Source organism: Alexandromys fortis, unplaced genomic scaffold (assembly GCF_014885135.2).
Source record: "Alexandromys fortis isolate MF-2015 unplaced genomic scaffold, M_Fortis_MF-2015_v1.1 scaffold_175, whole genome shotgun sequence".
NCBI classification, from domain to species: domain Eukaryota; kingdom Metazoa; phylum Chordata; class Mammalia; order Rodentia; family Cricetidae; genus Alexandromys; species Alexandromys fortis.
Window position 1 is genome coordinate 1,180,820 of NW_026068065.1, and position 24,861 is coordinate 1,205,680.

A 24,861-nucleotide genomic window follows, 5' to 3' on the forward strand; every position below is an offset into this window, starting at 1 on the left:
GCCATCTTGGGGATACAGTGGCAGAAGGGTAGATGGATGCTGGATCTGGTCAGGCGCGTTTTCTAGAGCTTGGGAAAGCAGTTTCTTTAATTCCAAAGAAAGGTGAGCTTGGTTCTACAACCAGAGGTTTCCTGGAAGGTTTTTATTTTGTTTGGTTTGGTTTTAGGGTTTTTGTTTACTTGTTTGTTTCTATCTTTATAGCAGTGGTGGAATGGTAAAAAGGAGGCAGGTTTTAAAAATGAGTACCAGAAAGTCTAAAGTACAGAAGGAGCTAAGTGTCTGGGATAAATGCTCGAGTTGCTAACAGGAGTTAGTGAGACCACCACGCCCACGGAAGAGAGGAGCCGTGTCCAGACCCGTGTTTAGAGCAAAAACAAACAAAACAAAACAAAAACAAAACCACCCTTGAAATAGTGAGTCACTATGAACTTCTTTTTACTTTATTTTTCTTCATTCATTAATTTGTTAATTGCTTTTTTGAAGACAGGTTTTCTTTATGTAGCCCTGGCTATCCTAGAACTAACATTGTAGACCAGGTTGGCCTTGAACTCACAGAGATCCTCCTGCCTGTGCCTCCCGAGTACTGGGAATAAAGGCATGCCCCACCACCTCCTGATGTCAGTATAGGTTTTGAAGGCACCCACATCTTATTTAAAATCTGCTATGTGTGTGGTTAATCTTGGGGTGTTATGAGTATGAGTACCATTGCTGTAATATTACTTATTAGTTTCACCAGCATAATTTATTAGTAGTACATCAGATTAGGGCTTGTAGTGAGAATTACATGCTAGACCTGACTTAGTGTAATGTCCTGGGAAGATCTAAGGATGGATAGAGATGGATACCAAAGTCTAAAGCAGTGCCCTGGAGAATCCACACACAGGTCCCACCTGTGTTCCAGAGCCAGAAACATAGGCAGGAGACTATTAAAGAACACTGAATACGCAATGTGAGCAAATACATAGCCTGGTGCCTCGCAGATTCCAAGAAACCCAAGTGTAGCTGGTTAGTAACTAAGACACCAGGAACTAGCCACCTCGGGCCACTAAGAAGCAGTCAGACAGTGTTCTAATGCAGAAGGCAATGCAGGGTTTTCAGAGCATGCCCTTTCCCTGAGCCTCCTGCATGTCTGTGGGCCTGTGCATTTAGGCAGTCTAAGGCAGAGACCAGGTAGCAGGCCCAGGTACCATCTCTAGAGGGGGAAAATTGCTTCAGATATCACTGATGAGAACACAGTTTTCTCAAAGAGTGTGCTGTTGATGTGTGATTAACTCGGTTGTAGAGCTAAAACCCACGAGTTTTGAGATATGACTCCTGCCAGAGTCTGTATGCAGGAAGACATGAGGTGAGTTACCTCCCGTAGAGGCCAGCTCACTCTCTCTCTCTCTCTCTCTCTCTCTCTCTCTCTCTCTCTCTCTCTCGTTTGCTTGTTTTTGACACAGGGTTTCTCTGTATAACCCTGGCTGTCCTAGAACTCACTTTGTAGACCAGGCTGGACTCGAACTCAGAGATCCACCTGAGGCCAGTTCTATTTCCTTTTCTCCCTCCCTCCTCTCTCCCTCCTCCCTGCTTCCTTCTTTTTCCCTGTGCTGAAGATAATATCAAGCATGCACAGTCCAGGACCCCATGGCCTATGACTGCTAGACAAGTCCCATACCCATGAGCAACAGTCCCAGGCCTTCCTTCCTCCCCAGTGTACACGATGACCAGGCAGGGAGAGAACTCCTATAATCACCAGTCATGTGTCAAATATCCAGACAGACATGTAAAAGACAGAAAGAGAAAAAGAATCAGACCCAAAGATAATGCTTGAAAAAAGAAATCAAATGTCTATGTGTCATACAGGAAATGTCCGTGTAAACAAAGCTTTGACACCAGCTCGCTACGCCTTTGAAAGCAGTGATCTTCGGGAGTGGGTTGGGAAGCAGAATCAGGTTTGGTGTTGAGAGAATAAAACATAAAGTGGAGTTTTTAGTTAAAAGCTCTTAGTTCAGCACTGGTCTGTGGACTGGTTGTGACTGGTCTTTGAGGTAGAAAGATACCGCAGAGAAGCTGATTCTCCTCACTGGTGGTAGGTACTGGCTCTTTTCTTGTGCAGTCACACAGCCCGGGGCCTTCTTGAGCATACCCTGGTTCTTATGTTCGAATAAACACAAGTATTCTCTTAAAGTTTCAGTCTTCAGCAAAGATGACCCAGTAAAACTAAAAACCTGCACTTCCCATTCCCACGGGAGACCTCACTGCGCCAGGAGGAACACAGTTGATGAGGGCCTTCCGCATCCCTTCCACAGTGCCCAAGGCACAATGAGCTGTCAGTCAAAGTTCACTAGTGAATGTGTCAAGAGGATTATGTGATACACAAATTCTTCAGGGCAGGCGGTAGCTGTACCGGCTGGAGTTGTTAACTGCAGAAACCACGGCAGAGCGGCAGCCTGACAATGGGAGAGGGGTGGGGCTCTGCCCTCGGCTTCTGGGCACCGGTTTAGCCTCTTGCTGGTCTCCTTTTTCCTTGTGCATCCATCCCCTGACAGCACTACTGATGGCCTCATTTTACAGAGAGCGTGTGAAGTCCCTGGCCCGCTGGGGCTGGAGAAGGAGATGAGATGGCCTCTCGGGTTCTGTCAGGTCAGACTATCTATCACAGCTCTCGGCACAGAGAGATGGACGTCTGGCACCAGGTAGACCATGTTTCCTTGGGTGTTGCCATGTTGCTGTTGGGATGATTCCTTCTGTGAGGACCAGCAGAGAGCACTTGTGACCCATGAACTTAGACCCAGAGGAAGCTGCCTTTTGAATCATGTGTGGCTGTCAGGCATACGGGGCAGGAGTCATCTTCTGCACAGGCTAGAGAAGCAGAGGCTCGGGTCAGTCATGAGCCAGTAGCCAGAGCTCACCAGCATCCTGAAACCTGGGGACATTACTGCTCTGCTTTATGGAGCCATGAGCTGACCCTCGAGAGGGACTAAAGAGCATCCTTCTTAGAACAGAAACTCTCAGCATGAAACTGCCATGTAGGAACACTTAAGTTGTATGTTTCCAATGGTTTCTAAAGGCATAGCCCAGGTCCCTGGGGCCGATCCCTTCCCTAAGAGAGATGGGGAAGCAGGGAGGGGAGCAGACAGGACTATGGCAAACACCACCCTGTCATCCTGTTAGAAAGCCAACCTGCAGAACCTTTCTTGGTTTGACAATGAACTTCTTTCTGAATTGCTCTTCTGTAAGCTCCCAGGTTTCTTCAAAACCTTCCATGTCTGTGGCTGCCAAAGCATCCTTTTTTCTTCTTTCGCTCTCAACTCCAGCTTTGTGGAGAAACTTGGATTGGTAGCTTGGCTACTCCCCTATGCTTGTGGTGGCCTCTCCCACCTTCTGCCAGCAGGGCGAGGTCAGTCTGGCTTCAAGGCTCTGGTCCTTCCTTTGGAAGATAGTTCTCCATGTAACGGGTCCGGCGGACCATCCATCAGCTCTGCTTTTTAATAAGACATGAAGAGCACAGTTTATGGCTTGCACTGTTCAAGCAGCAGTTGCGCCTAAGAGGAATCACTCATTCTAATGGCGCTCGCGTTCATTTCCAGGCTGCCAGGCTGCTCTGTCAAGCTTTTGCTAAATTAGAACCTGGCCGTAGAGCAGAGGGTTCAGGTGGCGCAGAGTAGCAGCTCCTCGGGATGGTGAGCAGCTGGTCCACAGGCCCATCAGCTGCCGCTCTTGTCCCTGCAAAGAGCCCCCTTTGTCACCCTTAGGGTAGGATCTCCTGGCAGCAGGATGAGGGCAGGTATCTGTGGGAAACACTGATTTGTCCAGAAACACGTCTCATTTTCTTTCAAAGACACACGGGTTAGAGGAGAACAATCATTTCCTTTTCACACTGGCAGGAGATTAAAAACCCAGACTGTTACAAGCCTAGCTGGCATACAGTTGTGACTATTACTAGTCCCATTCCACAGAGGGAGAAATCGAGGCTGAGAAGGCAGTGCCCACTCCTTCCTACATTTTGTATTCCCACATTCTATGTGATTTTTGTAGCATCTTCGGTGTCCCAAGTGCATGATACTAGGGCCCTCCTGGAGGCTGTGGCAAGACCACAAAGAAGGTGTGGGCCCTTCAGAAGAGGCAGGAACAAGTAGGGGTTCAGTCTAAGACCCTCAACTCATGCTATGAGGTGACAGCTTACGGACGGGACAGGGCTTCAAAGCCTTTAAAAGCTTGAGTACCCAGGCTATGTCTCTCCACTCTTCTGCACTTCGCTCTTGAATGAGCTCATGGTTCCCTGAGCAGGCCAGGACTTTGAGATCAATGTCACATTTAACCTGCCAAGGACCGGAGACTCACCTTCCTGTGACAAAATACAGTCTAGCTTGCAGAGCTACAAGTACAGGACTGTGGTGACATCGGTGAGAAGTCAGAAGCACAGGAAAGGTTTTATGTGTGTGTGCGGGGGGGGGGGTGTACTTTTCGAGTTGTTGATGGCATTCAGGAGAAGCTAATATGTTTTTACTGTTCCATTGGTGCAAACCGTCTTTATGCAGAGAAGACAAATTTCAGCAAAAGAATTTAATTAAATATTGCCTGGTGCCAGATTCCCACTCAGAAAGCAGCGGTGGGTTCCATTAAAGGATGAACTTTACTCCCACAGCTGACAGCTGACTAATGTGTTAATTAGAATTCCTGCCTCACCCCCAGACACCTAAGCCTTCTCTTAAGCCCAGAAGGATATATTATATACACACACACACACATACATTGTACCATGCGGTAACCTAATGGCTTCTATACAGAAGAATGTATACATTGTATCATATGGGTAACCTAATGGCATTTATATACAAAAGAATACATATGTTGTACCATGCGGGTAACCTAATGGTATATATACAGAAGAAAGTATACATTGTACCATATGGGTAGCCTAATGGCGTATATACAGAAGAATGTATACATTGTATCATACAGGTAGCCTAATGGTGTATATACTGTGGTTCTGGCCTTGGGCATGTATGTGAAAAAGAAAGCCCAGTTGCCAACATGAATGGCTTCCTTTCTTTCCATAGCTTTGAAGGAGTCATAGGAACCCGAAGCTATGCCTTTCAGGGCGCTGGTGTCAAGAGCAAGGGAAAGCCTGCCGAGGCCGTGTCTTCTGAGTAGTGGGGTGGTGTAGGTTACCACACATTTATTTCACAGGAAAGGAGGGAAGCCATCTGACCACTGGGCTTGTAAGTACTGCCCTGGCAGCCCGCCAGCAAAGCGGACTAAAGGAAATAAATGTTCCTTCTCTTGTGTAGAATTGGACCCATATCAGGAAACGGAACTTGATCTGGAGGACTGTGTGCTAGGCTCGAAGGGAACACATATGTGTTTATCTCCTTTGTGATCTTTCTGTCTTCTCGATGACCTGGAATGGATCTGTGATCCAAAGCATTCCAGCAGTCCAGCTCAGTGGTTTGCGTTTGCAGATTGAGTGTTTGGTCCCCATATTGGTGTAGTAAGACAACAGCAGCTAGGTCCAGTCTGGGGCCTCTTAGGGAGAGAAGTGGGCCCAGAGAAGCCAGACCCCAGCAGAAGCAAAGCTGGGATGGAATCATGCAAATCAGTACTGGGAGTCGGGCTTGTCTTAACTTGTCTGAAGGAATTTTGGTTCCTCTTGACATTGGGTAAGAGGAGGGCTGAAAAAGTATCAAAAATTAAAATAACAATGTGGCAGAATTTAAATCTATCCACAAAGAAGAGACTATCCCCAATGCCAAAGTACAAAACCATAGCTTATGAGATATTCGCTGTGTGCTTTGCATATGCAAATGTTATTTTATTAAAAAGAGATACAATATATATTTTACATAACTACCATAGCTTAAATAATCATCTCAGGCTCCTATGATGAAACCTTTAATTACGGAAGTGTCGCTGGCTGGATGTGGAGTGAATGATGGCGCTGGGTTTTACTGCCACACGTGATGGAGCCATTTGCACCATAAATCCATTGACCTCATCTTAAATGATGTGTCCTGTACGACAGACTTGATTCATTCGTTCTTAAGTGACACTCTCCCCCTTCTAATCATCTTCTGCTTCATCAGAAAGATTGCTTTCCCATATTTTTAGGTCTGTGTTCTGAACTGAAAAGGAAGGCCTTATTAGAGTCAAGCTCACAGCACCCCAAAACAACACAGTTGGGGCACACTGCAGTGGAGGCCCTTTCAAAAGAGTCAGGAGAACAAGCATTAGCATTAGGCCTTTTGGGTGGTAGCAGTGGGATGCATAACTTTAATTCCACCACTCTGGAGCAGAGGCAGTTGGATCTCTGTTAGTTCAAGGCCAGTCTGGTCTAGGGAATGAGTTCCAGGACAGCCAGAGCTACACAGAGAAACCCAAAAACCAAAACCACCCCCCCCCCGAAAGAAAGAAAGAAAGAACACAAGGTCCTTGCTTTGCTTTGATGGAAAAGTTTGAAAAAAGTAGATTTTCGTTTCTGATGTCTGTGATTATTTTTCTATGGGAAAGGGTGAAATGTGATGGTGAATTCTCATTGGATAATTAGGATGGTTTGTGAGCATCATTCACCAGTGACTAGGAAAAGTGGAGGGTGGAAAGGGAGAACTGTTACATTATACTTAGATTATTATTTTTTTTCACCCCACTTGAAAAAATATTTATCTAGTTTGAGGAAACACGGATCCTCTGGAGGCAAAAAAATCAATTTGGCAGTTTAAAAACCAATTAATGATTTCACAAAACTCTTCTCGATTATTGTTAAAGAGTAAGATCCAAAGGACACGTGCCAGGAAAGTCACGTGTTATTTTAATTAGTTTAATTCATCGAGGATGAGTTTTCAGTTCATAAAGAAAGAAATTGTTTGGTCCCTCACTTCAAACTTATACATTTATATTTTCGGCATTCTCTGTGGTAGTTTCATTTCACAACAAAATTTGAATGCCGCATGATTATATGGTACTTTCTTCCTTTCTTTCTTCCTTCCTTCTTTCTCTCTCATTCTCTTTTTCTTTCTTTCTTTCTTTCTTTCTTTCTTTCTTTCTTTCTTTCTTTTTTTCTTTCTTTCTTTCTTTTGAAACAGGGTCTCACTTTGTAATTCTAGCTGTCTTGGAACTCACTATGTAGACCAGGCTGGGCTTGAACTCACAGAAATTCTCCTGCCTCTGCCACCCAAAGGTTGGGATTAATGGTGTACGCCATTATACCAGGCTCTAACTTTATTTACATGGATGCACCATGTTTTCACTAACAGTTTACTTAACCTTCATCTAGATAAGAAATGTGAAGGTCTGATATAGTCTTTGAGGCTCTTTTCATCAGAGGCAACTTTGCATGTACCTGCAAGATGGGCATCTCACTGATAACAAAGCTATCCCCTCCAGTCCAGGAGGGCCCTGAAACACTGCTGGTGAAGAGCCGGACATATGAGCACTGCCATCACTATGGTTCAACCACTTTAATGGAGGCAGCGATTTTGATAGCTACATTGAAGTAATTCCCTTACCACCGAAGCCCACTCACGGGTGTTCTAGTCTCAGATTTTTGGGAAGAACAAACAAAACCTAATGCGCGCCAAAGCATACATCTGACTCAGTCTCACACGGTCAGGTTTATCAACCAAAAACATCAGTGGGGAAAAAAAACCCAAAACATGGAGAAGGGAGAGTGGCTTTCCACACGCAGCCCCACCACATCTGCCCCCAATCACATGCTAGCATGTCACCACAGTTTACAAGCAAGGGAAGCTGAGAGTTAAGTGAGATGAGTAACCAAATGCCCAGCATATGTTGTTTGTGCATTGTTTATGTGACCAATCATTATTAAAATTTATCATCTTTTAATTATTATCAGTTTGTAATCATTAAAAACACATCCACGCATGCATGCGCACAGCAATAGAACAAACACCCTTCGAAACGGAGGTCCCATTTAGAACAATACTGGAACCACTGCTCCATTGCAGGAAGAAAGAGTCCCATAAACTCGCAATGGTGCTGAATTTTGCAATTCCTTCTCTGCTGCTGTATGGCTTGAATGCTATGGAAACGATAAAGAAAGAAAGGAGAAGAAAGAGAAAAATATTGTGTGTGTAAAATTCTGTCAAGAAAAGTGAGGCATTGGAGGAACTATTGAAAGTTTTGACATCTGTTTATCTGTTTATAGCGATGGCAAGATCACTCATGTTAATTCTTGTTTAAAATGCCATATGAAGGGAAGACATTTGTGCAAACAAGAGTCATATTTGAATTGTAGATCATGTCTTCACCATCTGTGAGAGCTGATGGTGTTGCAAAATTAATGTGTTAATGAAATCACAATAATTTCTCCAAAGTAATGGGTTCTGCAGCCGAGATGACTATTTTTTGAACTTTGGTGTCTACTGATTTCCAATTGGGAAGGCTCTGAGTCTTTAATTAGCTCCGCAGCCCAGCTCTGAAATAAATTTGGTGATATCCTTCTTTTGCCAGGAGTAGAAGGGGGGGTGGGGTGGAAGCCATAACAACTTTTGGAAAATGTTCTCTGGTGTTTGAAAAGTTGTTAAATAAGGCTGCCTGCCAAGGAATGTCACCAAAAATTCTGACTGCTGAGAAAGAGTGGGCAAACAGCTCAAAAAATAATTCTAGCTTGCTGCAACATCACAGGTTGGGAGAGCTAAACCTCACACAGACTTCATGGCGAAGTCCAAGTTGCTCCTTGGAAGCCAGACATGAGGGTATCCAGCACTCTATGCTATTGGTTAGCTCAGCACACCATTTCCAACATGGAACTGGATGCGGTCTATAGCACAGAGAGACTTTACATAAATAAGGGGATAGTAAGAGGTTATGTTTCATCACCATTGAACTCTCTAGAGATTACTTTCTTCCAGCATTTTTTAGATGTCTGTTTCCAGTGAACCTGATAAGTAAGTAAAACTATGAAGGCAAGTATTGAGTAAGTGTACTGGATAAGTGTACCAGGCAGGTGTATTGGGCAGGTAGGCTGGGGAAGTGTACCGGGAAGGTGTACTGGGAAAGTGTACTGGGCAGGTGTACTGTGCAGGTGTACTGGGGAAGTGTCCTGGGTAAGTATACTGAGCAGGTGTACTGGGTAAGTGTACTGGACAGGTGGACTGGGGCAGGTGGACTGGGTAAGTATATGGGCAGGTGTACTGGGCAGGTGTATTGGGGCAGGTGTACCGGGCAGGTGTACTGGATAAGTGTACTGAGCAGGTGTACTGGGTAAGTGTACTGGACAGGTGGACTGGGGCAGGTGGACTGGGTAAGTATATGGGCAGGTGTACTGGGCAGGTGTATTGGGGCAGGTGTACCGGGCAGGTGTACTGGATAAGTGTACTGAGCAGGTCCACTCTGTTTTGTCAGAACCATCTTCATGTCGTTTTCACACTGTTAATACTTTTTTTTGAAAGAAAAAGAGACTGTGGTTGTTGCTATTTTGAAGATGCTATTTATAAAGCAAATTCATCATTCGCAAACATTTCAGAAACTTACCTTCTGAAAGGAGCCCCTCCAACTATTTGACAAATTATGATAAAGTTTGAAAGAGCCTTTATGTGAAACATGAACGCCATCTGTAGAGAAAGCTTATCTTACCTGTTGTGGTTTTTTATTGCTGTGTTGTAGGTGTGTGACTGGTGTAAACACATAAGGCATACAAAAGAATACCTGGATTTTGGGGACGGGGAAAGAAGGCTTCAGTTCTGCAGTGCAAAATGTCTCAATCAATACAAAATGGACATTTTCTACAAAGAGACACAGGCCAATCTTCCAGCTGGGCTGTGCAGCACATTACATCCTCACATGGAAAGTAAAGCAGAAGGCACCGGGGTGCAGCTGCTCACTCCAGACTCTTGGAATATCCCGCTAACAGATGCTCGGAGGAAGGCTCCCTCCCCGGTGACTGCAGCTGGCCAAAGCCAGGGCCCTGGCCCATCCTCGTCCACTACCGTCTCTCCATCTGACACTGCCAACTGCTCTGTCACTAAAATCCCCACGCCAGTGCCCAAGTCCCTCCCCATCAGCGAGACTCCAAATATCCCTCCTGTCTCGGTCCAGCCACCTGGTAGCATTGGACCTCCGCTGGGCGTCCCGCCTCGCAGCCCTCCCATGGTGATGACCAACCGCGGCCCGGTGCCGCTGCCCATCTTCATGGAGCAGCAGATCATACAGCAGATCCGCCCGCCCTTCATTCGTGGGCCGCCGCATCATGCCTCCAACCCCAACAGCCCCCTGTCCAATCCCATACTCCCGGGCATTGGGCCTCCTCCCGGTGGCCCCAGGAACCTGGGCCCCACTTCCAGCCCCATGCACAGGCCCATGCTGTCACCCCACATCCACCCACCAAGCACCCCTACCATGCCTGGGAACCCCCCAGGGTTACTGCCCCCGCCGCCCCCGGGCGCGCCTTTGCCCAGCCTTCCCTTCCCTCCGGTAAGCATGATGCCAAACGGCCCGATGCCGGTGCCCCAGATGATGAACTTCGGGCTGCCATCGCTTGCCCCGCTGGTGCCGCCCCCTACGCTACTCGTGCCGTACCCAGTGATCGTGCCCCTGCCGGTGCCTATCCCTATCCCTATCCCCATTCCCCACGTCAACGATTCCAAGCCCCCCAACGGATTCTCGAGCAACGGGGAGAGCTTCGTTCCGAGTGCCCCAGGCGACTCGGCGGCTGCGGGAGGCAAGTCGGGGGGACGCTCCCTGTCTCCGCGGGACTCCAAGCAGGGCTCGTCCAAGTCGGCAGACTCGCCGCCTGGAAGCTCCGGCCAAGCTCTGAGCCTGGCGCCCTCCGAGCGCGGCCGTGGGGAGGTGGTGGACCTGACCCGGCGTGCCGGCAGCCCCGCGGGCGCGGGAGGCCAGCCTGGCTTCGCCGGCGTGCTACACGGCCCGCAGGATGGTGTCATCGACCTGACAGTGGGCCACCGCTCCCGGCTGCACAACGTGATCCACCGCGCGCTGCACGCGCACGTCAAGGCGGAGCGCGAGCCGGGCGCGGCGGAGCGCAGGACCTGCGGCGGCTGCAGGGACGGCCACTGCAGCCCGCCCGCCGCCGGCGACCCGGGCCCGGGCGCCCCAGCGGGTCCCGAGGCTGCCGCCGCCTGCAACGTCATCGTGAACGGCACCCGCGGCATCCCGGCCGAGGCTAAGGGCGCAGATCCGCCGCCGCCGGAGCAACCACCGCCTCCCGTGCCACCCAAAAAGCTGCTGTCGCCCGAGGAACCCGCGGTGAATGAGCTGGAGTCGGTCAAGGAGAACAACTGCGCTTCCAACTGCCACCTGGATGGGGAGGCAACCAAAAAGCTGATGGGGGAGGAGGCCCTGGCGGGGGGCGACAAGTCGGACCCAAACCTCAATAACCCCGCGGATGAGGACCACGCCTATGCTCTGCGGATGCTGCCCAAGACCGGCTGCGTGATCCAGCCTGTGCCAAAACCCACGGAGAAGGCTGCCATGGCACCGTGTGTCATCTCCTCGCCCATGCTCAGCGCTGGCCCCGAGGACCTGGAGCCGCCGCTCAAAAGGAGGTGCCTCCGAATTAGAAACCAGAATAAGTAAAAGGTTTGTATGTCCACCTGGGCACTCCTCCAAGAGCCAATGCCCCTCGCCTTGCTTCTTAGAAGGTGGAGGCGAGATGTAGCCATCACAATCCTGTCCCTTACCTCTTTCACCGTGTACTTATCCTGCACCTCTGACACCTGGCAGTGTTTAGTACACCTTTACCGGTTTACAACCTAGAGGCAGCTTAAGCGCCACGATCACTCAAGCCCTTGAACCCGAGAGGAAAACACACTCTTTTGTTACACGTTTGTTTTCTTCTTCTCGGGTTTATACCTAATTTACCCCACTGGAAAAGTGGGTGGGGCAAGGAAGATTACTTGAGTAATCTTAATGTTTAGTCATGAGGTTGCGGGGCAGTATTGAAGTCAAGGGGATCCCATCAGGTGGGCAAACATCCAGAGCCTGCTTAACCGACTGTCATCCTAGCTTGTCCAGATCACCATAGGATCCCATCTGTGGGCTAAAATTTAAAAACTAGCCGTCCTCCCAACCTGCTGTGTAACCCTTTTGGACTCAGTGGCTGAGCTGGTGATTCTCACCTCTACATACAGACCTTGATGAAGTGGGAGGGCTCATCTCTGACTATGTATGATCTCTGAATCCTAAGCCACTGAGGGTGAGTCCAAGGCTACTGTGAGACGGTGGGGACCATATGTGAACCACTGTAGTGACTCCTCCAGCCAATACTAAGTAGGTGTCTTGTTAGGGTTTCTGTTGCTGTGGAGAGACACCATGACCATGGCAACGCTTATAAAGGAGAAGCATTTTATTGGGGGTGGTGGCTTCCATTTCCAAAGGTTTAGTCTGTCATCATCATGGTAAAACATGTGGTATGCAGGCAGACATGGTGCTGGAGGAGTAGCCATGTCCTACAACTTGACTTGCAGGCAACAGGAAGTGAACTGAGTGTCACACTGAACAAAGCTTGAGCATAGGAGACCTCAAAACCCACCTCCACAGTGACACACTTCCTTCAACAAGGCCACACCTGCTCCTACAAAGCCACGCCTCCCAATAGCACCACTCCCTATGAGGGCCATTTTCTTTCAAACCACCACAGTAGGCATTGGAAGCACACTGCCTAGAAGGAAGCTGTTAGAGATTTTTGCTCAGTCAGAGCTGGCCAATGGGCCCCATTGTTGATTCCAGGCCTGTCCACCCAAACACAGAATGTGAGCTCTTCCATCTACCCAAGCAGGCAAGAAGCCAAAAACTTCCATTGTTTATTAACCATTTAGGGAAAAGAAAAGAGAGATGGACACTTCTCCCGCAATTAACTTGAACACTGCTCCCTCTTTGGGCTGGGGACACAGACCCCCCAAAAAAATGTTCTCCTGGGCTGCCTCAAGTCCTGAAGTGAGAGATGTAACCCTGGCAGGAAGGAGTCTGGCAAGGGGAGACAAAAAGAGTATTCTCCACACTTCTGTGCAGGCTCTCCTGAGTGTTTTAGCACTAGTATGTCTTTGTAGATCCATAGAACAATTATCTTCATTCTCCTAGTGGAGAAACAGGATTGGGGGACGTGACCAGGATTACCTAACCTGTGAGCAGAGATGTGCTTGAAATCCAAGTTGTGAAGCACAGAGCTCAGTCTCCTGTAACACCCTGCAGGAGAGTCAGCTGAGGCTCTTCCAGCACTGCCTTGATGGAAATCCTCATGCTGCCGTGGAGGAGAGTCCGCAAAGCACGGCAAGCCTCTGCGTACCAGTTTCCCCAGTTTTTCATTTTTGTGTTTTCCGCCACAAACACAATCCTAGACCACCAACCTGCTGCTTCCTAGTGGGGACATGGGCACCTCCCTTGCAGCCAGGGGCTTGAATGGAAGTCCTGAACCAGAGCAGAAGGCTTATTGCCTAGTGTGGGAATCTTTTCTCTGCCCACCATAGTTCGGGGTCTCCTTTTCTACTGGTGGCTTTGCCAGCAGAGCAGAACACCAGAAATGAGGTCACCATTCCTTCCCGATTAGCTCTACAATTTCTGCAGTCTGAAGACAGGTGGCCTGAACTTTCTCACAGGTACCTCAACCGAAAATGCCCCAGATTTTTTAAATCTGCTTGACAGTGCTTTAAGTGACAGGTTGATTTGTGACAGAACAAACAAACAAACAAGCAAAAAAAAAACCCTTCAGAAAGTCCTGGGAAGAATCATTTACATACACACACAGTCAAGGTATTAAAGGAAGAGTGGGGGAGAAAGAGGACACAGCTACTAGTCAGAAGTGACCAGGCCAGGAACAGGGACGCTGCCCTATAGGTTAGCTAAAGATGGAAAAATCGTTAAAAGCATAAGCCGTTTGGGTGAGTAACCAGGTTAGAGTCTTGTTTGCAGACCAGCATCGGCACTAAAGATGTTAACTTGGCCTTAGCCGATTCTAGAAGATGGTGTGACCAAATTGCCTCTTAACACTTGTGATGGGAGAATCGTTTTTATGGTGGGTCCCCCGAAGAAACTGCATTGCTTTTTTAAAGTCAGAAACAGGTTTTGTGGGCTGCCGCCGAGAGGAAGCAAAAAAAAAAAAAAAAAAAAAAAAAAGAGATTTAAGGAGGGGGACCATGTCTCCAGGGAGGCGGCATCCTTCCCTGGAAGTTACTGGTCCCAGGTCACCTCCCCACACAACCTCCACCTGCTAGAATCACCCACTCTTTCTCTCTGATTTCCTGGGCACAGGAGGTACTGTTTTGGTCCCGATACCTTCAGGAACTCAGTTGGTTCACATGGGGGAGGGAATTGGAAAGACATCTATTCACTAAGGACTAAGTAGCTTTTCTGCCATAATAATAAACACACTTTGGCAACAAGTTAACGCAAAACAAGGGCTGAGGAGATGCCTAGGTGGATGAAGTGCTTGTCCCACAAGCACCCATGTAAAAAGTGAGGCGCCATGATATGTATGTGTAATCCCAGCAGTGGGAGACAGATGGGAGGATCTCTGGGTCTTGCAGGACACCCAGTGTAGCTAAATCAATTGTCTAAAGGTTAAGCAAATGTTGCCATCTCGAAAAATAAGGTGGGATAGGATTGGGAAATACGCCAACCTCTGGTACCGGTATGACACACACATACACCCAACAGCGACTAGACAGGCAGTGAGGCGCTGGTGAGACTTCCCCACACGCTTTTGGTCATGCCTCACAGGGCGGCTCTCAGAGGTCTGTAACTACACTGCGCTTTTCATTCTTTTCTCCACGTTCACCTGTTTCACACCATACCCCAGTCTTAAAGGGCATGTTCTGAAATCAGCAAGCCAGCCACACTTGCCTTAGAAGAATCTAACATTTGCTAGATTTTTTTTTTTTTTGCAAATGACAGCGTCCTCCCTCTCCCATTTTGAAACTATTCTCTTCCTGCTTTCCTTACCTTATTCATTCTTCTTTGTTCATATGGCTACAAATAATTTCAGTGGGCAGATGTTTCTCCTAGATGCAAAACTAGTTAAATTTAGTTGAAGATTTTTAAAAGGTTGTAAACTCCCTTTAATCTCCATTGTTTATAGCTCTGGATACCAGTCCTACAGCTTCGGTAGCCAGAAAAAAAAAAAATAAGAAAAACAATGTATAAACATCCAAACTCTTCTAGTCTCATCTTTGTTGTTGTCTGGGAGCTTGGTAAATAGCTGTTTGCAGTCATACATTCTTCAGATTTCTACAGTTTACACTTGTTTACGGTACATCGGGGAGTTCAGAATGACCGTGTGTCAATTCTTGAAAATTTTCCAAGCAAATATTCCCCATTCCTCGGTTTTCCAAGGAAATGACATATTTTTAAACAGAGTAATCAATGAGAAAATGAAGACCAGGAGTAACCCTTCACCTCCATCCTCCTTGTTCTTCTGGAGCAGAAGAGCCACACAGCTACGCCCACCCTCCCGTGGCTCTCCAATCTCTTATATGGTTCTAGAACTGCTCCTCCTTGCTTAGCGGCAGAAGCTACCCTTTGCATCTGAAGAAAACTGGAGGCAGGTCATGTCTGTTGGGCTTTCTGGAGCTTCGTCTGGTCATTGTGCGACATCACACCCCTGAAATCACTGTTCCACAGCATAGGGTTAGCTTCACCAGGGAAGGGTGAGGGGAAAAGGTGGCCAGTTTTATTTCTCATACTGAGAAGTCCAAAAAGAGCAGGCTCTCTGGAAGGAAGTGGAAAAGAATGTCAAATACATGGGCGCCCACTTTTAAAGAAAAACAACAGGGCAAGGAGAGGAAATGGGTACAAACGGGGCATCCTCCGTTCTTAGGCCAGACCTGAGCTGTTTATGCTGCAGTATTTAATGATTAGAGGTATTCACTGGGTGACGGTTCCTGAGTTCAAAGTCATCCTGTCTCTCAGTAAGCGCTTGACTATATGGTTCTAGGAGAGAGTATACAGAGAGCCCCAAGGTTGACTCGTATACACCCAGAACTGGTGAGCACCTGGGAGTGCTGGTCGTGACCACTTCCGCTTTCTGAAATATTAGTAACAAGATGGGGCACAGAAATGTCTTCTTATCCAGTGAACTCCAGTTGCCAGTATCAGGGGTTCCAAGAGAAAGGACACGAATGTGCAGGTTTTCGATACTGTGGTAGCGAGGCTCTGCCGGAATGTGGGGATGACCCGTGGGCAGGGGTCTAGTGCATTGGGATGAAGCCTGTCACTGGAGCAGTGCTGGAACTGAATTGAGGCAAGTAAAACATTTGATGCACAACCTTGCAAAAGGGGGCCACTACCTAATTCCTGGAAGTGCAGTGTTTCCAAGATCTTCTAGCCCACGTGGCAGAAGGGTTATCTTGCATCGTTAGTAAGCAATATCAGGAACTGGGAGTTTTTCTTGTTGCTTCAAGAAAGCTGAGTTAATCATCCAATTAAAACCAAGAGTTTATTTTTGGCAATCTTTTGCCATGAACCTAATGTCACAAAGTCACAGTGGTCTGATGCCTTTAAATAATTGCCTTAGTGACACAGTGTGGAAAACTAAAGCTACCGTACCTAGTGAGGACTCATGGTGACAGGAGAAAAGGAACCAAAGAAGGTACAAGCTAGAGACTCCCCCAGTGCCTGAATTTCCAAAGTTTATACAGTATCCCACTGACACCAAGGGAGCAGGCCGACTGGAGTCCCAGACGTGGGCAGGGAGTGAAGCTGGCATTGTAGGGGCAGATCTGGGGGTGATAGCCATTCTTCCCAGTTCCCCAGCACAAAGAGAAAGAGAGAGGTGGCCAAGGGATGGAAAACAGGAGACATTTGACACACTATTTATTAGCAAGCAAAAACCGTTGCTCAGAAGGGCCTTGGAATGAGGTGCCATGACCAGGTGTAATGACTGAGACCCTCGTCACACGGAAAGTGGCTGCCTCTGCATCATGATTAGTCACTCACACCTCCTTCCACGCAGACAAGCCTTAGGGAGAGGCAGAGGTGTCTAAGGAGCCCAAACACACGCCAGTGCCCAACACTTAGCTCATGTATACACGCACGTCCACGCCAGCACCCTCCCTTCTCCAGACTCCTATGTTCAGAGATCCTGCCAAAGGGATGGAGACTGTTCGCTTCCCTGCACCATGTCCTGCACGGCATGTTGTCTCCTGTCAACTGACATGTTCGTGCATCTCATACGTGGATGGATGCTAAGGAGGCACATTTATGTGTGTGTGGATTATTTTAGGTGACTCAAAAGGCATAAAGGCAATTCCTTCAGACAAGGAGATAGAGCAGCTTGAAAAGGTAAACAGGTCGGGATGGACCGTGTTTAATGGGGCCAATCAGATGGCAGTTTACATACAGAGCAAATGGTACACTTTGAATAGTGCTGATCTGAGAAAAAGGGAAGAACGAACTCAGAACTGAGAATGCATGGCAGCAGTAGGGTGGGAACAATATGTTTAAACGTTTTAGAAGTGTATTTTTTTCTTTTTCCTTCTCTCTCTCTCAATCATACTTCCTTCCTCCTTTCTTTCCTCCCTACTTCCCTCCCTCCCTCCTTTCTTTTTGTCCTTTTTCTTTTTTTCTTTTCCAACACAGGGTTTCTCTGTGTATCCCTAGCTGTCTTGGAACTAGCTCTGTAGACCAGGCTGGCCTCTGATTCACAGAGATAAACCTGCCTCTGCTGGGATTAAAGGCATGCGCCACCACCGCCCGACTAGAAATGTATTTTTATGTGTAAAGATATTTTGCCTGCGTGTGTGTGTGTGTGTGTGTGTGTGTGTTTGCACCACACATGTGCAAGTGCTTGTGGATCCCAGAAAACAGCATCAGATTCCAGTGGAACTAGAGTTGCAGGTGGTTATGAGCTGCCATGTGGCTGCTGGGAACTGGACCCTGGTCCTCTGGAAGAGCAGCCAGTGTTCTAGACCGTGGAGTCATGGCTCCAGCCCCAACACAGAATAACTGAAGGCTCATTTAGAAAATGCTATTTAAGATATTTGGAGCAAAAGCAAACTACACAACAAACCTTGGGAATAATACCTAGGCTTTCAAATAGTCCCTGAGTGTGCACCTAATTACTCAGAAGTTACCTAAGTGCACAGCCCCGCACAAGAAGGCAAGCCCCAGAACTGAACAACATGCCCTGCAGCCCCGGGTCAGGGCTGTGACAAATCCAATCTTGGCCATCCCCACTGTTGTTCCATCACTGTCCCTTCAAACCTCCAATGACATGCTGTGTTTTGATTTGCATAAAGCAGAAAGCAAAGAGGTGTTTGCTAGCATTTAAAGAATCAAAGGTGAAAACACACTTAGAAGCTCATTTGATAAGAGTCGTCCCTAACGTCCAAAGACACAATTCAAAAGTCCCTGTCTCTCCTTCACGCTGCTCACTTCTCCAGACAAGGACTGTCTTGACCATGAATGGCGTTCCAGTCTAGCATGTATCTATAAGGCTAGCCTTGTCCCAGCTGTCTGTTCTCCGAGTATTTCTGAAATGTTACAGTCTTACTCTTGAGACAACCCACAGTAACAAACTGGCTAGAAGCGAAGCAGCTAAGCTGCATTCAGCGAGAGGAGGGCAGCCTAAGCTGCATTCAGCGAGAGGAGGGCACCCGGGATTTTTATCCTTCCTTCCCTGCTTTACAAATTCAGTAACGGACTGGAACCGGATCATTTTCTGAAGGACTCTATACGCACATGCTTTCACAATTGTGCAAAGTGAGTGTCGTGTGAGCAAGAATGGTCGGGTTTAAGTTTCCCTGCACAGTTCTACATGCCATCAGCAAGCCCTTTTGATATTTTAAACCTATATTTAGAGTAATTTCAAGATATTTGGAGCACATGTGGTTAGATGTAAAACTTTGTCGTTACGATTTGTTAGATGCTTATAGTTTAAATATTTATAAGCCATTTTTAAGTGCTTGATCCAAAGCCATCATCTCCCATAGAATACTGTAATTGCCTGCTATCCAAGTACCATTATGGAATATTTGGGAAAAGTCATTGCACGCGGGCACATTCTTCCTGCTTTTCTGGGTTTAATTCAAATGCCATTTTTAGTGGATTCGGCTTTTTTTTTTTTTTTAAAGTGTTAAAACTCCTTAACAGGATTGGTTGTCTGCTATTAAAAAAGATAATCTCTCAGTCCTCAAAAGGTAAACTCTTCTAACCTGAACCAAGTTGAGCTCACTTCTCCTGAGCATGGTTGGTGAAGGTTTCCCTTAGAGGGTCACATCTCAGTCTGTGTCCAGCTGAATTTGAAGCAACAGACTCTTCCTCAAAAAAAAAAAAAAGTTTCAGGAGCAACTTGTTGGTGGATAGAATGGATTCTTTCTTGACTTTTGCCTCCAGTCCCATTGGAAGGTGAGAGGTAGCAGTCTTTGTCCGCGGGAGCCTGTTTGTGCAGTTGCAGTTAGGGAAAAAGAGGAAGGGGAGAAAGCCTTCCAAACTCACAATCCACTTAAGCTTCAGAGGTCATAAATCGCAGACGATCACATGCCTCTAGGGCTCACACGCTTTTATGGCTAGCAAAATACTACCTTCTGGTAAGGATGGAGGGGAAAGAAGGCTTAAGAAGGCTCATAAACCTGCCGGGACATCTATTAGCGCTTACCAAACAGGGTTTTCATGAGCTAAGTGTAAATGAGTCAGAAACATATAGATAGAATTTCTTTTAAAATACACATGGGTTTAAAAATTAAAGCCAAAGTGCTTGGCAAAATAAGACTTGGTTTTAGCCAAACCCCAAATGTTTGAAAAAAAAAATAGTTATAGAGTTTGCCAAACCAAAAATATACCCAGGTCCCTCTATTTCTCCCATTTGATATGATGACATCATAAACATGGGACTTAATGGCTATTTTCATATCCTCCAAGGTTTGAGCAATGCAAATCTCAAATACTGATTGAAAAATCTATGAAAGATTTGAGCGAAAGAGCATTACAGTCTCTCACATGAAGACCAGGGCCACTGGGCCTGGTTCTGAAAGCAGTTCCTGCGCACCGGTGGACTCCCTGTGCTTTGTCTCAGCTCTGTGTGTTTGCGTACACGTGCATGCTGTCTCTTGTACAGAAATAATAACTTTTTGTTTTGTTTTTCAAGATAGGATCTCATGGAGTCCAGGCTGGCCTCGAACTCTCCATGTAGCTGAGAGTGACTTTAAACTCTGACACCCGGGGCTCTACCCCCAAGTGCTGGGATTATAGAAGTATAACAGCATGGCCAGCGTATACAGTGTTAGGCAGCAAACTCAAGCCTTCGTGCGTGACAGACAAGCACTCACCAACTGAGCAACATCCCCAGCCCCCAGAAGTAAAGACTTTAAAAATCCTTTATTTGGTATTTATAAATCCTTAATCTGTACTTAATTTATATAATACAACCCATAACGCACATTACTGCTGTATCCAAAAAGAGGGAGGGAGGCAGTTCTTTTCCCTTATTCATTGTTCAGAGATAATCTCCATTTCCCCAGAAGACAAAACACCCTTTTCCTGGTAGCAATGTCGAATGCTTTCTTATTATGGTTATTCTATCAATAAAGTATGGTATGTGGGGGGGAATAGAGAGAAAATTAAAGAAAAATGGGGAAGATTGGGGGGGTCCTTATTTGGGGGAGAGTTAGGAGGCAAGAAATAGCCAAGGTCACTTTTAGAGGCACCATGGAGAATGTACAAGCTAATACGATAAGCAAACGGGGGTGCGGGTTCGTGGAAGAATAGCCTGGGGACAAGTTCCCGCTGTTGCTCTGGCTTCCTGCTTGGGGACAGACAGACAGACAGAGTGGGCAAAACCGAGCAACTCAATGACAGGGGTCTCTTAAGGGCACTGCTTAAAGCGTATGAATTCAGTTGGCTTCTCAACCAAGGAAAGGACAGAGGCCAGTGGGACAGGATGGAAGCATGAGGGAGGCAGCTGGATGTCAAGGCACAGGTACCGGGAGGCTGGACCACTGAGGGTGGAGGAGCCGGAGCACAGAAGGTGGGGGAGTTGGTTCTGGACGTGGTAGTGATTGTAATCACTGTGATCCGGATCACAGGAGTGATGATGAGATCTGTGCTTGAGGGAAATTACTTTAGCAACCGTTCGTAGACAGGAAGGAAGCAACAGGAGGCTGGCCTCACAGATCTTGGAATCCTGATGACAGACTAATTACCAGCCATAGGTGTTAGCGCTAGGGGGTGAGAGGCGTTGGCTGCCATGTCTGCGCCTTGTATGTAAAGCTGTCATAGCAGGGCGGTGGAGAACCATCTTTGTCCTGGGAAGGCCCAGAGTGACTTCAAGGATGAGGGCAGATGGCAAGCTCACAGCCAACAGGAATTCTGTGGTCAATAAAGGGTATATTGATGGGCTTTAGGTTGTCATGGAAACAGGAGTTCTACATCCCACCCGGCCCCAGCAACAACGAGCTAACTCATTGGGTAAGGCTGGGTAAGACAAGATGTGGGTATATTGTCTGGCAGTCTTGATTTGTTTGGGGGAGTTAAATCAGGGGCTCTGCAGAAGTCAGGGGTGCTTTAGACATCAGCATCCCCTGAGTGGGCCAGGATGTCTGCAGGGACCCCTGTCATGCCCAGCCTCCCATCCTTGGTCTGAAGGGCAGTAGGGTTCCAGTGAAGGGCAGGGTGGAGCTGTTAACTCTCAGACACCTACAGACGTTTTTTTCTGGGAAACTGAGTCAAAGGAGTTTGGCATCTGCTAGGGATGCTCTTTGGTCTGTTTTTCCCACATGGGCTGTAGAGCTGAGCCCTCTCCGTGTGGTAAAAGCAGATCCCTGGTAGAGAAGGGAGGTGAAAACGTGGATTTGTGGCTTGAACTTGAGGTTCAAGCCTCGAAGGAAGTGTTTAGTGGAAGAAGTGGTGAGTTCAGCTCTGTGAGCGCCCTCAGCGTGTCAGGACAAGATTCCAGTGAGGGGCAGGTAAGGGAACATGGAGAGCGTTGGTGTCAACTAGCAAAATCAGTAATAGTAAGTACATATAATTACACGTAATTCTCTGTAAACAGTAAACAGTGCTGGGAGTTGGCTCCAGAGACTCCATGCAGAGCCATTGGATATGTCATGGGTATAAAAGTGAAGCAGTGACCCCAAACTCAGAGAACCAGCGAGCTCCTGCTCAGAGCACACGCTTCTTACAATACATGCCCCAAGGCTCTTGCCGCGCAGAACATCTGTCATTGCGTGTGTTCTGGAAAACAGGTATGTCTATGCTGTTCGGCTCAGACGTTAGAGAAGGCAAAGCAGACGGTCCCATCAGAGTTCTCGTGCCCCCCTGGAGAACAGGCTGAGACAGGAAGCGACTGCCCAAGGTCATTCAGAACCAGAGTCCTCATCTGCCTCTCTTTCCATCCAGGACACCCGATCTGATCAAAGCTGCTTACGTTACAGACCCTGGGCCGAGGACCAGGGTCACATTTTGCCACACACCCCCCCCTGCATGGCAGGCTCACACTGAGCAGCTTCACGCAGGGAGAAACTAGGCTTAAATGTACATCTGGGCTGAAGGATGGCAAGACTAAGGAAAAGCAGCCATTAACCGCCTGCCCCGACCTCGCGGGGTGGAGAGGGAATCAGATTTCTTGCTCTTACTTTTTATAGTGCTGTTCTCACTAATCTGAAGCCTTGTCCCTCTCTGCTACTGGTCGTAAAGAATGAAGTTGAGGGAAATTACTTTTCTAAACCTTAGATAAGGTCTTAAAACCTGCGCCGAGTCTGGCAGCCATGCATAGCTACTTTTTTCCTTCAGGGTCCCTTGTTTGTCTCCTAGAATGCCTGTGTTCAGACAGCTCAACCTTGACACAACCAGCATCCAGCATCTGCCTTTTTTTTTTTTTAACCAAGGCAGAATTTTGGCAACGGCTTTTCAAGATCCTGTGGTGGAAATCGGAGGAGTTACTCAGTCCATCTAGGATCTAGCACATGCAGCAGGGACAGAGGGACACAGAGGGTGTAGAAAGCAGGGCTGTAGACTGGCCAAAAAAGGTATATTGGCCTGTTATGGGCTTTGGATGGGACCTGAATGAAAACACACTTTTTTACTTATCAGAGGTCTTATTTGCCAAAGTGAAGGAGCTAAATGGTACATATTTCTGGGAGGTGCCTTCCAGCCAGACATGACCTGCCTCCTCAGTGGTCAAGGTAAAAAAGCAAAGAGATGAGTGTGGACCGAGAGCACTATTCCCTGTGTGTGTGGGAAGAATAGTGGACTTGGGGCTTCTGGAAGCTGGTGACTCCAAGCAGGTCATCTCCTTACCTTTCTGGCAAATTGTTTTGAATGAAGACAATCACCAATGTGTTATCAGTGTTGTTTCTGTGCGAAGTGGGTACCTACACGAAATAAGGACAATACACTTGTTTTCAGCGTGGTGTGGTGTTGCATGTAATTTGGGAGGTGGAAGCAGGAGACTATAGAGCAAGTCTGAGTCCAGCGTGGGCTACATGAGACTTTCTGAAAAACAAAAATATAGATAGATAGATAGATAGATAGATAGATAGATAGATAGATAGATAGGCAGACAGACAGATGGTAGATAGATGGATGGATAGATAGATGATAGATGACAGATAGATGATAGATAGATAGATAGATAGATAGATAGATAGATAGATGCAGAATACTTGGTTTAAAAAGTAAATATACATGAGTAATAGTTTGTCAGAGCCACAGGTGAGTGATGAGGTTGAAATCCAGAAGCCAGTGTGGGGCTAAGCTGGTTTACCCCAACCCCTCTAGGGCATTCATTCAATGAGGTATAAGAAAAGATATAACATCATTTCAAAGATTAAAAAATGTGCAACCTGGTAAAAGCCATTTCAAAATTCATATGACAGTGGTTGACATGGGAGGTAGGGAAGCCTTTTGGCAAAGCCTGGCCGAGCTGTATGGCCCTGGCTGCGATGGGGTGGGTAAGGGACCCCGATCTGGCATCAAACTCAGAGTTTATCAGCTGCTGCAGGCGGCTCTGTTCATTGACCACAGGGCTCTATCCTTGTGCGTGTCCCAGAATAGCCGCTGCTACCTGAGAGCAGTCTGTCCTCAGGGACTCGTTATTGTCCCAGATAAACAGCGCAGCCTCTGCCAGCACGTAATGGCTGTATTTAACTCTGATAAGTGATGGGCAGCCGTGCTCAAGTGAGTGGATTTCCACTAGGGCCAGGATACTTGGGCGAAGGCAAGCCAGCTTAGCAGCGGGCATTTCTTGCTTATCATAGGGTCGATGCCATGGGGTTTTAGACACCAGAGAACAAATATGACAGACAAGAGGGGCCTTGTCTTTTATAAATAAGCCAGACAGGACAGGCCTACTAGATTTTGATTATGCAAATTACAAAGATAATTAAGAAATAAATCAAAAATAAAAACTTGGAAACTAGTCTAGATTCAAAGAGGCATGCTTCCAGGCAAAGATGACACCTCGCATCACATAAAGGCTACCCTGGAAATGTTGGGTTTGAAGTGAGACCATTTTTTCTTTCTCAGGGCCACTGCAAGTGGTTGTCTAGAATTTTCCAAAATGCAACAGCCTCCTGCATCTTAGGCTGTAAATCAGAGAGGTACAAGTGGGAATGGTCGTGTTTTGAGAGTATTCGAATTAGAAAAATTTCCCAGCATAAGGCTCAGTTTTGCTCTTAGCCCTTTGAAAGAAAAAAATCTCTGTGGCAAAGGAAGATGGGTAATTAAATTACGTTTTTAGTAAAGCTTCCCCTGTGAACTTGCCAGGTGGACAGAGTATCTCTCAGCTCTTTTAGTGTGTGGTTGTCATTCCGTGAGAGGCTGCTACACTCTTCTGGGTAGAAGGGGAAGGCATGTCTGGAATTTGAGAACAGGAGGCCATCCATGTCCCATAGAAACCAAGCGTGGTAGTTCTAGGATTTGTATATGGGAAATAGACAGTACAAGACGTGTGTGTGTGTGTGTGTGTGTGTGTGT

General features: G+C 47.1%; 1 protein-coding gene across 2 annotated transcripts in view; it reads left to right on the top strand.

Annotated features, from left to right (window-relative positions):
* Positions 1 to 24,861, top strand: part of Sobp (sine oculis binding protein homolog) — a 162,961-nt gene that overhangs the window by 134,668 nt on the left and 3,432 nt on the right. For both annotated transcript variants that reach the window (XM_050120562.1, XM_050120563.1), the window contains one exon: positions 9,607 to 11,538. In XM_050120562.1, the coding sequence (XP_049976519.1) occupies positions 9,607 to 11,535 (1,929 nt within the window). In that variant the 3' untranslated portion in view covers positions 11,536 to 11,538. The remainder of the gene's footprint in view (positions 1 to 9,606; positions 11,539 to 24,861) is intronic.